This window comes from Theobroma cacao, chromosome 5 (assembly GCF_053813885.1).
Source record: "Theobroma cacao isolate CCN51 chromosome 5, ASM5381388v1, whole genome shotgun sequence".
NCBI classification, from domain to species: domain Eukaryota; kingdom Viridiplantae; phylum Streptophyta; class Magnoliopsida; order Malvales; family Malvaceae; genus Theobroma; species Theobroma cacao.
Window position 1 is genome coordinate 36,319,906 of NC_142643.1, and position 16,063 is coordinate 36,335,968.

The 16,063-nt window shown below is 34.6% G+C and overlaps 2 protein-coding genes across 2 annotated transcripts; both read left to right on the top strand.

The window, feature by feature from the left end:
* Positions 1-3,326: 3,326 nt before the first annotated feature.
* On the top strand, positions 3,327-5,471 carry LOC18599058 (3,9-dihydroxypterocarpan 6A-monooxygenase-like). Its single transcript, XM_007028866.3, has 2 exons — positions 3,327-4,295; positions 4,477-5,471. The coding sequence occupies exons 1-2, from the start codon at positions 3,384-3,386 to the stop codon at positions 5,125-5,127; spliced, it is 1,563 nt and encodes a 520-aa protein (XP_007028928.3). The 5' UTR covers positions 3,327-3,383; the 3' UTR covers positions 5,128-5,471.
* A 7,802-nt stretch (positions 5,472-13,273) lies between these two features.
* On the top strand, positions 13,274-15,681 carry LOC18599060 (3,9-dihydroxypterocarpan 6A-monooxygenase-like). The gene is made up of 2 exons (XM_018121118.2): positions 13,274-14,276; positions 14,648-15,681. Exons 1-2 carry the CDS (start codon positions 13,374-13,376, stop codon positions 15,287-15,289), a joined length of 1,545 nt encoding a protein of 514 aa, XP_017976607.2. The 5' UTR covers positions 13,274-13,373; the 3' UTR covers positions 15,290-15,681.
* The last annotated feature ends 382 nt before the right edge of the window (positions 15,682-16,063 follow it).

A 16,063-nucleotide genomic window follows, 5' to 3' on the forward strand; every position in this document is an offset into this window, starting at 1 on the left:
AAGCTAGAAGGACAGAAATCCAAAATTCATGTTTCCAAATCTCAGAAAATTATGTAAAGATCGAATAATTAGACGGCAAATGTCTTATATGATCATCATTAAAAAGACGAAGACATTAAATAAATCGAATAATGCAACTCTGATTACGTACGTCTGTAAAGATTTTCTGGACCACTTTAGACTCCATGGACCGCTAATAAAGCTTATGGTAGCATAGCATATTTTATTCAATCGTCTCATTCATAGAAGAAAAATTCGAGAAGCTATGAAAATATATACGAATTAATTAATTAATTAATGACCTTAGGAATTATTTAAAACTATTGGCAATTATTTTGGTAGTCCAAAAGCTTTTGGCCAAATTAGTTCCTTTCGTCCTACATTACATCAAACTCGAATGCATCTTCACTAAGCCATGCCAACCAGCACATTAGCCTTACAATTAGATTGATACATTTCCATTATGGCCAAATCATACCAAGGGGACCATGCATGCGTGACACATACAATAATTAAATTTTAAAAGAGTCTTTGTATCAAAATTGTCATTTTATCCAATTAATGGTTCACTATATCTCTTTTTTTAGAAGAATATTTTCCCTTCCGTACCAAAAGAAATTAAATACCATATCAATTTGGGACCAGTGTCATTTTCTCTACAGTCTTAATTAATTGATGACTATGCAACGCATTGATTGCGACAACTTAATTATGTAATGCTCGTATGAGAAATATAAAGTTTTCATGGCACATCAAATTAAACTCCAAATAAATGAAAATTTTGCTTGTAGTCAATTAATTAATCTTCAAATTATTAAATAATGTAGGTACATCATGTTTATATTTTTCCAATGGAAGAAGTAAACAAGATGACGTGTGTGTTAGAAAGAGAAATTGACAGGAGTTACATCAAATTGAAGAATATTGTTTTTATGAAAGGATTAGCTATAATTTCTCTATTTTAAAATGAATAATAAAGACAATTTCCTCTCACCAGAAAAGTTTTGATGTAGTTCCCAATGGTCATTTTCTATCAAGATTGACATATATAATAAATAACATATGACGTCGGGACATTGTAAAAATACCTTAGTATTATGAAAAATATTAATCGTGATGAGGTTAGAAATTCTATTAAGATAAATAATTAATTTTAATAAGATTGAAAATCCTACTAAGGTGAAAAATAAAAAATTTTGTTATATATATAATTCTTAATAATAATAATCTAGTAATATATTCTTGTATCAACATCCTTGAAAAAGTTTAAAGTAAATTACTTTTAGATTACTTAATTTTTTTAAAATTTTTATTTTGATCATTTGATTTTAAAAATGAATATTTATAAATGTTATTATTTTGATTGCTCAACTATTAAAAGATAATAAACCAACATAATCATGTTGTCTTTATCAAGTGACCATATTCAAATAATAATAAAATTATTTAAAAATTTTTTTAAAATTTTTAAATTTTTTTCTACGTGGACATATCCACATGTCAGCAATAGTTGATGTGAATGGTGTCCAAGTGATAAGAATAGTTGACATGAATGGCGATGTAAAATGCAACCTAAAAATTAAGGTAAAATATTTAGATTCTCTTAAGTTTTAATCAAAATTTACATTGATTGATTAGTTTTCAAAATAAATGATAAATTCAAAAATGTAAACATCATTAATAGAAAATATGAAAAAACTAAAATATCTTTTTTTCTTTTTCTTTTTTTTTCTTCAAACAATGTGACCGACTAATATGCTCCCATTCATTGGCCGACCACCCCACGGCATGTGCTCCCCAAGGGATGAGAGCACTAGATCTGGTGCTCTTATCCCTTGGCTTGAAATTTTTTTGTAAAAAAAATATATATATATATATATATATAATAGTAATTTTTAAAAGTAATAAAGGGTAAAATTATCTTTTCAATATTACCACATTATCAAATTAATGTAAATACTAACGGTTGACTAATGGCTGGATCTTTGTGTCTAGCGAAAAATTTTTTTTTGGATGGAGTGTCCATTTCGAAAACTAATGAACTTATGTGAAATTTGGTCTAGATATTTTACCCTAAAAATTATTATTTTATAAGATTGAGTAATAAAAATAATAATATTTATAAATATTGATCTTCGAAACATTGTTTTCCAAAATTAAGTTATAAAAAAAAATTTAAAATGAGATTATTTTCAAATTTCAAGTAATGAAAGTGAGCTTTTGAGAAAGATGTAAATAAATAAGAAAATCTATTTGTTCCTCTACACAGTTCAGAGTCAACAAATTCATTAGAGAAATCTACATTGGTCCCCGATTAGCATGCTTATTTAAATTTTTTTGTACAACATGAATTAATTAATAATAATTATAAAAAGCAGATCAAATGTAATTTGGCTATACATAAGCCGAAGGGGCTCGATCCTTTAGATTTGAGTAATGACACAAGCATATCCATGATCAATATATAATATCGAATATTGAAACAAATAAAGAAATGATCTATATATGCTTTTGAAACTGTATGAAATAGTGATATAAAAAACCATCTAGGCCTTGAAATTTGCCATAGCAACTGTATTTAGTAGTCTGACTGACCCTAATACTTTATTAATTGCATTCTATATACAAATATGGAATTTAAAAAAAAACCACATATTGTTATTTACTTGTGACAGCTTTAAATTTCATCTCTGTTGGAGGAAAAGATCATAATCTAACATGTAGTAAGTAGCTATGAAATACCTATTTAAATGTAGAATAGTGGTGTCTGTGAGTAGATAAGGTGGGAAATTAAGTGCAAGAAGAGATTCAAAAATTACATTGAAACTCGCCGATATGAACAAGTAGATCTGATCATGAGCCAGGCAATCAGCCTAAGCCCGCAAACTTAGCTCGTTTTGATCAGTCTGAGCCCGAGTTTGGGCCATCAGATATTGCTATTTATTATAATAAAAAAATAATATGCTTTAATTAAAATTTGATTTATAAAAAATACTTTCCTTGTTTTAATCTACAAGAGGTTTGGGTGTTTGAGCAAATATTTGGACAAGTCCTAAGGTTCAGGTTCTGGTGACCATGGAAAAGCCTCCATAAACAAGTCAATATTAGACTTTCTATTATTTTATCGCATGGTTACTTTAGTGGTGTAGGTTATGCATGCGCTAGTTTAGAAAAAAACTGAATAAGTACTACATATACATAAAGTAAACATCAACATTATTTCACATAGTCCAAACGTGTGGAGTCCAATGAATTTCGAATTCCCTCACCAGAAAGCAAATTGTTCTACGCTTAGTAGAAAATCCTTATTTATATCATCCCTTCTTTTTGTCACCCTGTCATAGCTCTTACCATTAGTCAGTCATCTTTCAGAAAGTTCAACTATGTCTGCTTTAGGAGATCATGCTATACTTGTCACTGTATGCCTAGCAACCATCGTTTTGTTCTTAGCCATCTTTGCAAAGACCCGTGCAAAGGGTCGACGACCACCGAGCCCTCCAGCCCTACCAATCATTGGACATCTCCACCTTCTTCGCCCTATACCTCACCAAGGTCTTCACAAGATCTCCACCCGCTATGGACCAATAGTATCCTTCTACCTTGGCTCAAAACATTGCGTCCTTGTTTCCACCCCGGACATAGCAGAAGAATTCCTGAAAACTAATGAAGCTTCTTACTTAGACCGCCCTAAAATGGCCAACTTCGATTACCTTACCTACGGCACATCCGATTTTTCCACGGCACCTTATGGACCACGTTGGAAGTTGATGAAGAAGCTTTGCATGTCCGAACTTCTGGGGCCCCGGACACTGGAGAAGCTCCTTCCAATTAGGCGTGAAGAGAAAAGGTCCTTCCTGAAAATGACCAAAAAGAAAGCTGAAAAAGGAGAGCCTATTGATGTTGTAGCCGAACTTATGACCTTGACAAATAACACAATATCCAGAATGATGGTCAGCTATCGATGTTCTGGTGATGAGAACAAAGCTGACGAAATAAGGAAGATGATGAGAGAGATGAACGGGCTAGGCACAAAGTTCAATTTGGCAGATGTTATTTGGTTTTGTAAGAACTTGGACTTGCAGGGTTTCAGGAAAAGACTAGTAGAAGTTCGCGACCGTTATGATACTATGATGGAGAGGATCATAAAAGAGCATGAAGAAGAGAGGAGGAAGAGGAAAGAAATGGGGAACGAAAGTGATACAGTGAAAGACTTGCTTGATATTTTGCTTGATATTTATGAAGACGAGAGCGCAGAGGTCAGATTGACCAGGGAAAACATAAAGGCCTTCATTTTGGTAATGAATACTTGACGCAAACTCAAGCACATAGCTATGCAGATTTTATTGTAATTATTTCAGATAATTTTATTTATATCAAGATCAAATAACATAATTCCTTCTAATTTCAAAATTAATAGTTTTGAAATGAAAAAACTGGAGAGTATACAAATTAATTTGTATGGTTTGAACTGCACAGAATTTATTTGGGGCTGGCACAGACACATCTTCCACAACTATGGGATGGGGACTTGCAGAGCTAATCAACAACCCAAATGTTATGGAGAAAGCAAGACAAGAGATTGATTCTGTGGTTGGAAAGAAGAGAATATTAGAGGAATCAGATGTTGCCAACCTGCCTTACCTCCAAGCAGTAGTAAAAGAAACACTTAGGCTTCATCCAAGTGGCCCATTCATTGTAAGAGAGTCAACTAAAGCCTGTGTTATTGCTGGTTATGAAATCCCAGCAGATACCCGTCTCTATGTTAATGTATGGTCACTTGGAAGGAACACAAAGCAGTGGAAAAACCACCTAGAGTTCAGGCCAGAGAGGTTTCTTAACAGCGAAGAGTGGCAAGGGAAGAGCCAGTGGTTGGATGTTATGGGACAGGATTTTAATCTTTTGCCATTTGGGAGTGGAAGAAGAAGCTGTCCTGGAGCTTCACTAGCACTAAGCATTGTCTCAACTGTCCTTGGTTGTATGATACAGTGCTTTGAATGGAAGCTAGGGAATGGAGGAAATGGTAGAGCTGACATGGAAGAGACGGATGGAATGACTCTTCTTAGGGCTAATGACTTGCTTTGTTTCCCTGTGGCCAGGCTCAGTCCATTTCCATCTGTTGAAGAATAATACTTAATCCGGGAAATAAATTTGCTGGAGTCATTGGCGGGAAGCACCAGCTTTGAAGGTTGAAGAAGACTCTCAGATGCAAAACATTGATATTCTCGACTTAAGAAGCTGGTTGTCCAATGCTTATATCTTGAGTCGTTTTATTGTTTAATGAGTGTGCCTAAAACGCTCTTAGTTGTGTCGTTTAGTTTTGTTTTGTACTTGGTGGTTCTATACGCACCATTAGAGTGCCGTTTTGATATTTCTTTTATTGTCTGTTGTAAGGCCAATGGCCGTGTCTGTTTCTTCTTCAATTTACTGTTGAGCCACTCCTTGCTTTGAGTGCCGCTCCTTCCTAGATCCAATTTAGTCTCTATAAACTAAAATCTAGGAAATGTTGTTATTGTTGAAGTATAAATACAAATATGAAAATGAGATTCATGCTTCTTGGATCATAATTTCTCTTCTCAAATTTTCTATCTATTTCTTTTGCTTTGTTTCTCTTTGTATTTCAAATTTCTCTCATTCTTTTCCAAAAAAGCTTTTGTTCATTCTTTCTTCAATTGGTATTAGAGCTTTCAAATGATCTTAAGGGACTGTGTTTAAGCTTCATCATGACTTCTGGCTTCAATTCATCTACTCCTCCAAGACTTATTGGAGAGAATTACTCTTTCTGATGAGTGAAGATGGAGTCATATCTCAAAGCCTTCACTCTTTGGGAAGCTGAATATGATAAAAACCAGTTCAGACGAGAGCTAATCTGACTATTGCTCAAATTTGACAATTTGAAGAGAATAAATTCAAGAGGTACAAAGCTTTGTCCTGTTTGCATTCATCCTTATCTGATGAAATTTTTGCCTGGATTATGCATTTAAGAACTCCTAAACAAGTTTGAGATTATTTAAGGGATGAGTTTTTTCGAAGTGAGAGAACTAGGCAAATTTAAGCATTCAACTTAACTTAAAAGTTTGAAATGCTTAGAATGAAGGATAATGAAAACATTAGAGACTTTTATGGAAAAATGATGGGACTAGTAAACCAACTTAGGTTGCTAGGGAGGGAAATTACTGAGGAGAGATTGGTGAATAAAATGTTAGTTAGTTTGCTTGAAAAATATGAATCTAAGGTTTCTTCATTAGAAGATTCCAGAGATCTTGCTCAAGTAACACTAAAGGAACTCGTTAATGCACTAGAGGTTCTGGAACAGAGGAGAGTTTTTAGGCAAAGAAGTGCAGCTGATTTTGCCTTAGTAGCTAAAACTAAGAATGTGAAGATGAGTGGTAATAGCTTCAAAGGTAGTGCAGCTGATAAGAAAAGCAAAGGGAAGAATTTTGGGGAAAATAGACAAGGAGATAAAAAGAAAGAGTTTCCACCATGTTCGCACTACAAGAAAACTAATCATACTGAGAAGTTTTGTTGGTATAGACCGAATGTTATATATAGGGCTTGTAATAAAAAAGGACATGTTGAAAAAGTATGTAAGAATCGCTCTAAAGTGAATGCAAAAGCTGCTGTAGTTGAACAAGTGAAAGAAGATACTGATGAGGTTCTTTTTATGGCAACAATTGGAGATGATTAAAGTAAAACCAACATTTGGTTGCTGAACAGTGCTTGCTCACATCATTTAACAGGTAACAAGTCTCTTTTCACTACTCTTGACACCAGCTTTAAGTCAAAGGTGAAGATTGGAGATGGAAATTATCTAGATATACTTGGGATAGGTGTTGTCAATGTTGATACTGTTTCTAGAAGTAAGAGCATAATTAGTGTGCATTATGTGCCTAGTGCTAATCACAATCTCCTAAGTGTGGGACAATTAGGTAAGGAACATTATGCTTTACTGTTTAAAGATGAAGTATGTATTGTAATATATCCAAATGGTGATGAATTGTGCACTGTTGCTATGAAAAACAATTGTTATCCTCTCAATTTGGCTAGTATTGCTCGTACGTCCTTGTATAATGAACTGGATATGTCAGAGATATGGCACAGGAAATTTGGTCATGTAAACTATAGTTTCTTGTCATTTATGTCTTCAGAGAATTTGGTGGAAGGCTTACTTGGTATCACAAAACCAAATAAACTTTGTTCAGCTTGTCAATTTGAAAAGCAGTCAAGAAAACCTTTTCCTAAAGTTAATAGATGGAAGTCAACTAGAAAACTTGAATTGGTTCATATTGATTTAAGTGGACCAACGAAAACCCTTTCGCTTAGTGGCAACAAGTTTTACATAGTCTTCATAGATGACTTTACAAGGTATTGTTGGATACACTTTTTAAAGCAAAAATTTGAGGCTTTGAGCTATTTCAAGAAGTTTAAGGCTGTTGTTGAGAATTTTTCAGGTCAGAAGGTGCAGAATCTAAGAACTGATAATGGCAAAAAGTATACTTCAGCAGAGTTTGAGCAATATCTTGAATCTTTGGGAATTCAACATTAGCTAACCATTCCATACAGCCTTCAACAAATGAATATGCCAAAGGTATTTTGGGCAAAAGCTATGAATACAGCTATTTACCTTCTAAACAGAGCTTATGCCAGAGTTCTGGATAGTAAAAACCCATATGAAATGTGGTTTGATCATAAACCAAGAGTGTTTCACCTAAAAACCTTTGGATGCATATGTTATGCTAAGGTTCCAAATGCTAAGAAAACAAAGTTTGATCCATAGTTTGTTGCAGTAGTGTTGGTTAACTATAATGAAGTCTCAAAAGGCTATAGGTTGTATGATCCTAAATTGAATAAGGTGTTTGTAAGTAGGGATGTGGTGTTTGATGAAGATCAAAGTTGGAATTGGCCTAATGCAAGAGCTAATCAGTTTGATTTCACTATTACAGTTGATAATGTGGTATAGTAGAATGATTTGGATAATGACTCTAACTTGGAGGATGAAAGTAAAGTTGTAAGAGGCACAAGGAGCTTAGTAGATATATACAGTAGATGCAATGTTGCTTTGGTTGAACCTTCAAGTTTTAAGGAAGCAAACTCAAAAGATCATTGAAAATTAGCCATGAATGCTGAAATGCAGATGATTATCAAGAATGGAACATGGACACTTGTTGACAGACCTGCTGACAAAAACATTATTGGAGTTAAATGGATTTATAGAACCAAACTAAATCTTGATGGTTTTGTAAATAAATACAAGGCTCGACTAGTGGTTGAAGGCTATGCTCAAGTTTATGGGGTCGACTATATGGAGATTTTTTCTCAAGTGGCCAGACATGACACAATAAGAATGCTTACTGCTTTGTCATCAAATGAGGGATGGAGAATTTATCATCTTGATGTCAAATTAGCTTTCCTGAATGGCATTCTTACTAAAGACATTTACATTGAGCAACCGGAAAGTTATATGCAGTAAGGGTCTGAGAATAAGGTATGCAAGCTTATTAAGGCACTATATGGCTTGAAGCAGGCTCTAAGAGCCTAGTATACTCGAATTGATGATCATTTCAAAGATCAAGGGTTTCAGAAAAGGATAAATGACTCAACACTATATGTGAAGAGAGAGAATGGTATTGTTTTACTCATTGTAACACTTTATATTGATGATCTTTTGATTACTAGTTCTAAAGGTAAATATTTGACTGAGTTTAAAACTCAAATGAAGAAGATGTTTGAAATGACAAACTTGGGTGAAATAACTTATTTTCTTGGAATGGAAGTTATACAATTTGCTAGTGAGGTTTTTCTGCATCAGAAGAAATATGCAAAAGAGTTGCTTAACAGGTTCAATATGAGCAGATGTAAAGCTGTTAGTACTCTATTATGTACAGGTGCAAAGTTCAGTAGAGATGATGGTGTTGATAAAGCCAATGGGCAAATATACAACAGTATTGTTTGTTCTTTACTATATTTGGCTGCCACAAGACCTGATATAATGTTTGCAACTTGTTTGCTGTCAAGGTTCATGTAGGATCCTTCAGAGATTCACTTTGCAACAGCTAAAAGGGTTTTGAGGTATGTGAAAGGAACTGTGGATTATGGTTTAGTGTACATGAAGCAGAAGAGCAGTCAGCTGGTAGGCTTTTCAGACAGTGATTGAGCTAGTTCTTTGGATGACTCCAAAAGCACAAGAGGTTTTTGTTTCTTATTCGGAAGTGCAGTGTTTTCTTGGAATTCAAAGAAGCAGCAGGTGGTTGCTCAGTCAACAATTGAGGTAGAATATATTGCTTGTGCAACTGTTGCTAATCATGTTTTATGATTAAGGAAGCTACTGATTGAATTGGGATTTAAGCAAGAAAAGGGAACTTTGATTAATGTTGATAAGTTGTTAGCAATTGCAATTGCTAAAAACCAGGTTCAACATGGTAGAACAAAACACATCAGAGTCAAGTACTATGCTCTAAGAGATGTTGTAAAGGAAGGCGAGATTGAATTGGTTCATTGCTCAACCAATGATCAGTTTGCTAATATTTTCACCAAAAGATTGGGAAAGGAGAGATTTGAATGTTTGAGATCTTGTATTGGAGTTCACCATATTAAGAATTAAGGGGTTGTGTTGAAGAATAATACTTAATCTAGGAAATAAATTTGTTGGAGTCATTGGGGGGAAGCACCATCTTTGAAGGTTGAAAAAGACTCTCAAATGCAAAACAGTGGCATTCACAACTTAAGAAACTGGTTGTCCAACGCTTATATCTTGTGTCATTTTGTTGTTAAATGAGTGTGCTCAAAACGCTCTTAGTTGTGTCGTTTAGTTTTGTTTTGTACTTGGTGGTTCTATACGCACCATTAGAGTGCCGTTTTGATATTTCTTTTATTATCTGTTGTAAGGCCAATGGCCATGTCTGTTTCTTCTTCAATTTACCGTTGAGCTGCTTTTTGTTTTGAGTGCCGCTCCTTCCTAGATCCGGTTTAGCCTCCATAAACTAAAATCTAGGGGATGTTATTATTGTTGAAGTATAAATACAAATATGAAAATGAGATCCATGCTTTTTGGATCATAATTTCTCTTCTCAAATTCTCTTTGTTCTTTTGCTCTGTTTTTCTCAGTATTTCAAATTTCTCTCATTCTTTTCCAGAAAAGCTTTTGTTCATCCTTTCTTCACCATCAATCTGATTAATCAAAATGTGGTTATGTCATGTATTATATGCTTTTCTGTTAGAAACATTTTCTGGACATGTGTACACCATCAATCTAAGTCCATGTATCAATGCTCAAAAGTCTTAATTCCTCTGCAATCTGGATGTTTTTATGTTGATGGTAATATTTAAGTTGACTGTACAAGAGTTTGAGAAGACTATTATATTCTAGAATAATGTAAAGTGTGCTACTATGATCCAATATACACCGTCTGGATAAGGTGCTCAAGATCTGCAATCTGTATTAAGATTACATTTGGTGATAAATGCTATCAGTTTGTTTGATATGTAACTACTTTCTTTCAGTGAAGCAATATCATCTCTTATTGGGCTAAAGCTTAGCTTGTTTATTATACTCTCTTTTTTTTTTTAATTTTCAATGAGAAAATGAATCTTTCTTCTCTCCTAGCAGAAGCTGTTAATTCTTTTACATCCTTAGGCAGCCAACTGTGTTTGACAGGGGAGAACGAGCATAGTCCTGTTTCTTGAAACGTGAAAGTACCAATCAATTAAATTTTGAGGGATACAGACTGCTATGTTTTATGTTGCTGCTGGAGTATAATGGCAAGTCTTTAAACCTGAATTTTTGTATACCAAATGATTCAATTTATTTTTGAGTTTTGGTACTTTTTTTTTTTTTCTACTGCAGCAGATGCAGGATTTGTTTCTCCCTTTCCAACGAGTACTTCATTCTGTTTCTGGTGGCTCACCTATTTTAAAATACTGTAACTAAAATGTGGACATGAAGTGTCTAGCCACCCATTTGTAATTGTCAGTATATTCAGTGTTCCCAAGGTTGTCATCCATTAGAAAAGAGATTTTCCAACCTCTCATGGTTTCATCTTCCGTTGCACCCTGCAACATCTCAAAGGTTATATCTTTTTATCCCCTGTGAGAATCCAATAATTTCTTGTGGTTCAGGTACTGTTAGGAAATGTAACAGCACTATAGTCTGTATTATCAGTGTTATATTTTTACCCTGAAAGGATCAAGAAGCTAACTATGTCTCTTGTATGTCCCTTCCAGTACAATATTTCCCAATATCAGTTTCTATAGTAGAATTAGGTGAGACTAATGCCAATGCAAATAATGGCGAAGTATCAAACATGCAAGCAAAGGTAATTCTAATCTTAAGTAGGCTAGTCAAGTTTAGTCACATGAAAAGTTTATGAATGTTTAGATGGCAAGAGGAGCAGCAGAACTAAAGGAAAGAAAGAAGATCAACAAAGATCAAGGAAAATGCAGGATCTGCATTTCTCCTCAATTTGAGAGAGAAACTTATTCAAGTGATTCAATTTTTCTTTATGGTATGGCATTAACAAAGTGAAAATAATATTTCTATCATTGTATGTTTATTCAACATATTCATATGCAGCATGCATCCGAGTATTTGACTCATTGATTGGTGCATGATCCTTTATTTAAAAAGTAAGTTTAAATCATCGTTCCTCTAATTAAAAAATGCAAGAAGTGAAGTAATTGGCCTCTAATACTTCAGCCATGTCTAAGTCATTCAGTCCGCGCTGCAAGACAAATCTTTAGCTTTTTCATTGAGGGAGATAAGAAACCAACCTAAAGGCCAATTACATGACCTGTGTAAGGAAGACGAGGCAAAATAAAGTAAACTATAAACCCTTGGATAACTTTGACGAATCAAATATTTTTGTAAATAAATCCTGGAAAATGATGTGAGAATGGAATAAAATCAGCAAAAGCACCTACTCAAATGAAACAACTGATATGAATATCGAAGAAAATACAATTCTGCATACGATAGAGCTTCTGTCATATGTAGTTTTCAAATATCTCAAGGACCACTGCTGTAGGCCTTCCCACCAATTATCCATATCTGATGCAGGAAGAAAATGACCTCCATCCAAGGGAATCATATGAATCATGACCGCCAAATTAGTCCACTTCCATCATATAACAAAATATAAGTAACACGACTCATCATGAAATAATATATACACATCAATTTTGGCCCCCCTTTCATATAGTACGATATTTTTCTAAAAGAAAATTGCAATACGATTCAGTATGCCTCATCATAATCCAAGAAAAATGTACATACGTCATTGCCATTATAAATAATGTAGTTAATATACAAATGTGTATTATGACCACTCGACCGGAGAATTTAAGGTTTCATTTGTCTTACAGCAGGCATCACCTTCATTTAATACTATAGAACGCAGAAATCAGAACTAAAATTATAAGCATTGAAATAAAAATATTTTTGATAATTTATTTAAATATTAAAATGTATTAAATATTTTAATAAAAATATTTTATGCATAAGATTTTTTTTTAGCACCGAACAGAGTTTTACACTTATTTGCATTTAAAGGCTTTTAAATTTTAAAATTTATTCATTAATGAGGTGACAACCTCTTTCATTGATAGCGTATTGGATCAATACATTGACTTTAGGTCAGATATAATCCTAATTAATAACTAATTTGAGTTAGCTCAATTAGGACAGAAAGTTGGAAATAAATTATCGTGGGAACAACTTTGTTCCAAGTATATATTAAGCCCTTCAATTATTTTACACTGGAAGGACCACATAAAATACGAATGGGATTGCAATATAAAAATGCATGTTTCTGCATTACGTATTATGAAAATCAGTACGAATCTGAATAGGCAGGTTTAAAGGACAAATTAAATAAATGAAATGAAATACAGGACCAGATGATCTTAATACTTTAACTTCAGAGGACCATATAAAAGAGGACCACTGCTGAAAACTACTTGTTTTTTATCTTGGCTCTCTCAGTCATCTTCAGGTTAGGAGAAAGATAATCATCCAAACTATATATAATAATCTCAGATTTTGGAAATTCAGGGAAATGAGGAATCCAATTGCTTCTGCCTTTCGCAACACTAGTCACTATATTTCTAGTGTGACAGCCTATGAATCTGAAGGAGAAGGTTCCACAGCTGAGTTAAAACAAATCTTGCTAACTCTAATGGCAGCTTTCACATCTCTATTTACAATCAAACTTGTGGGGACCATAAGTAAAGGAGGATCTGCCCTGGATGTGTCATAAATTTCGTGGTCCCCTTACCTTCCTGCTACAAAATTATTTTGATAGAAGAACACTGCTTCTGGCTCTTGTATAAGAACATCCGTGAAACCATTTCTTGCAACTCAAATATTTTCTTTGCATTCAACCATGGTTGATTCACAAGATTACATCATTGTCTTCCTTATCTGGTTAATAACCATCATCTTTCTCCGAGCTATCCTCAGCAAAAAACGAGGCAAAGCTCATCTTCCACCAAGCCCACGTGCTCTACCAATTATTGGACACATGCACCTCATTGGCCCTATACCTCACCAAGCTCTTACCAAGCTCTCAAACCGCTATGGACCTTTGATTTATTTCTATATTGGATCAAAACCTTGTGTGCTTGTTTCCTCTCAAGAACTGGCAAAAGAAGTATTCAAAAATCATGAAACTACTTTCCTAAACCGGCCAAAAATGGCCAATCTTGATTACCTCACATACGGCACAGCTGATATGGCGATGGCACCATATGGACCCCTTTGGAAGTTCATGAAGAAACTTTGCATGTCTGAACTTCTGGGGACTCGAACATTAGACGAGCTCCTTCCAGTCAGACGTGAGGAGATGAAGCGATTTGTAAAAATAATACAAGAGAAAGCTGAGGCAGGGGAGGCAGTTGACATTGGAGTAGAACTGATGAGGCTGACAAATAACATAATATCAAGAATGTTGCTGAGCAAGAGGTGTTCAGATAAAGAAGACGAAGCCAACGAAGTGCAGACGTTAGTGAAAGAGATGAATAATCTTGGCACAAAGTTTAATTTGTCAGATTTACTTTGGTTTTGTAAGAATTTAGACCTGCAGGGCTTCAGGAAAAGGCTTAAGGATGTCCGGGACAGATATGACATCTTGATGGAGAAAATCATATTGGAGCACAAAGAGGCAAGAAACAAGAATGGAGCTGGAGGTGACAGAATCAAAGATGTGCTTGATATTTTGATCGACATATCAGAAGATGAAAATGCTGAGATGAAATTGACCAAAGAAAACATAAAAGCCTTTGTTATGGTAATGAGCCTTTGATGCACATGTGCATAAACTCTTACATACGCATACTGCATACACGTAGACAGACACAACATATATAACGCACACATGCATAATTTAGTTTGATCATGAATAGTTTCAATATTAACCATAAGATAAAAAAACAAACTAATTGAGATCATTACAGTGTGATATATGGAAATGCTTAAATTTACCTTGTCCACTGGTAGATTTCTGAACAAACAAAACATAGCTCAGAATTTTGTTAGTCAATGAAGGGAAGAAAATTAGAAATAAGAGATACGAAAGATAATTAACGCAATCATATTTAGCATTATCAACTATTAATAGCAGAGGATACAAGACTGACATGCAAGATATGAAATTTGCAGAACTTTTTTGGGGCTGGGACAGATACATCTTCCATTACTATAGGGTGGGGAGTATCAGAGTTAATTAATCATCCAAGTGTGATGGAGAAAGCACGTAAAGAGATTGACACTGTGGTTGGAAGGAACAGAATACTAGAGGAATCTGACGTAGAATATCTCCCATATCTCCAAGCAATAGTAAAGGAAACTCTAAGGCTTCACCCTGGGGGACCATTAGTTGTAAGAGAGTCAACAAAAGATTGTATCATTGGCGGTTATGAGATTCCAGAAGGAACCAGGCTCTTTGTCAATGTGTGGGCTCTTGGCAGAGATCCAAAGCAATGGGAAAGCCCCCTTGAGTTCGTACCAGAGCGATTTCTTAGTGAAGAATGGAGGCAAGGAAAAAACCAATTTTTGGATGTGAGGGGACAGCACTTCAGCCTATTGCCATTTGGGAGTGGAAGAAGAAGCTGCCCTGGAGCTTCACTAGCTCTACAGGTTGTCCCAACAGTCCTTGGGATAATAATACAATGCTTTGATTGGAAGGTTGATGGAGAAAATGATACTATTAATATGGAAGAAAAGGCTGGAATGACTCTTCTTAGAGCTCATCCCTTAGTTTGTTACCCTGTGGCTAGGCTCTCTCCATTTCCATCAATTTGAGTATTCTGATGCGGTTTGTTGTCTCATTGCAAAAATACTGGTTTTTTTTTCCCACTGCTAAGGATGAAGCACTCAGTACCTCGTGGCTCTGAAACCATTGGTGACTGAGCCTCAAGCATACTTGTTTTATCCAAGTCTGTTGCATAAATTGCAATATCAGTAGAATTATGGATGTAAGGTGCTGATTGTCAATAGTTGTAGCTTCTGTCCATATTTTCTGTTCTCATAATTTGGGTAATCTCTTATGACTAGGCAAAGTGGCAGGGCGTGTGCCTTTGTTGTACCTTTCTGTGGTGTTTAGAATTTGGGTAGGCTTGTTTCTGTTTCTTCTTGGAAGTTTCAGTTTGCTAAATCACCCATAATTAATAAACTTGTGTATCTTATGAGTTTCATGTGTATGTGTTGTATCCCTGCAAGCACATTTCTTCACCGTTTTTGGAGGCCTGTTTGGTATAAAGAAAGAAAAGAAAAATACAATGATAAAAACTGTTCTCAAACATGTAAAATTCATGCTCCGCCCTGTTGAGACACAACTTTTTTAATTAATTTTTTCAGATAAAGTTGGTTTTCCTTTTAACTAACAGCATCCATTATTGTTAATGTGGGAATGTAACATAGAATTAGCTCCAAAGACGTGTTCATCTTTTTCTCAAAATGAAGGGTAATCCAATTGGTTAGATTTATATAGTTTAAATTATATAATTAGTCCTCGTGCTTTATAAAAAATGTGAATTTAGTCCCTATATAATAATTTGTACAAACCGAATCTTTATA

Bases quoted from the DNA above. Each gene is read 5' to 3' on its own strand.
- LOC18599060 (XM_018121118.2), top strand. From the start codon at position 13,374: ATGGTTGATTCACAAGATTACATCATTGTCTTCCTTATCTGGTTAATA. The intron at 14,277-14,647 runs GTAATGAGCCTT...TGAAATTTGCAG, and splicing joins ACATAAAAGCCTTTGTTATG to AACTTTTTTGGGGCTGGGAC.
- LOC18599058 (XM_007028866.3), top strand. From the start codon at position 3,384: ATGTCTGCTTTAGGAGATCATGCTATACTTGTCACTGTATGCCTAGCA. The intron at 4,296-4,476 runs GTAATGAATACT...TGAACTGCACAG, and splicing joins ACATAAAGGCCTTCATTTTG to AATTTATTTGGGGCTGGCAC.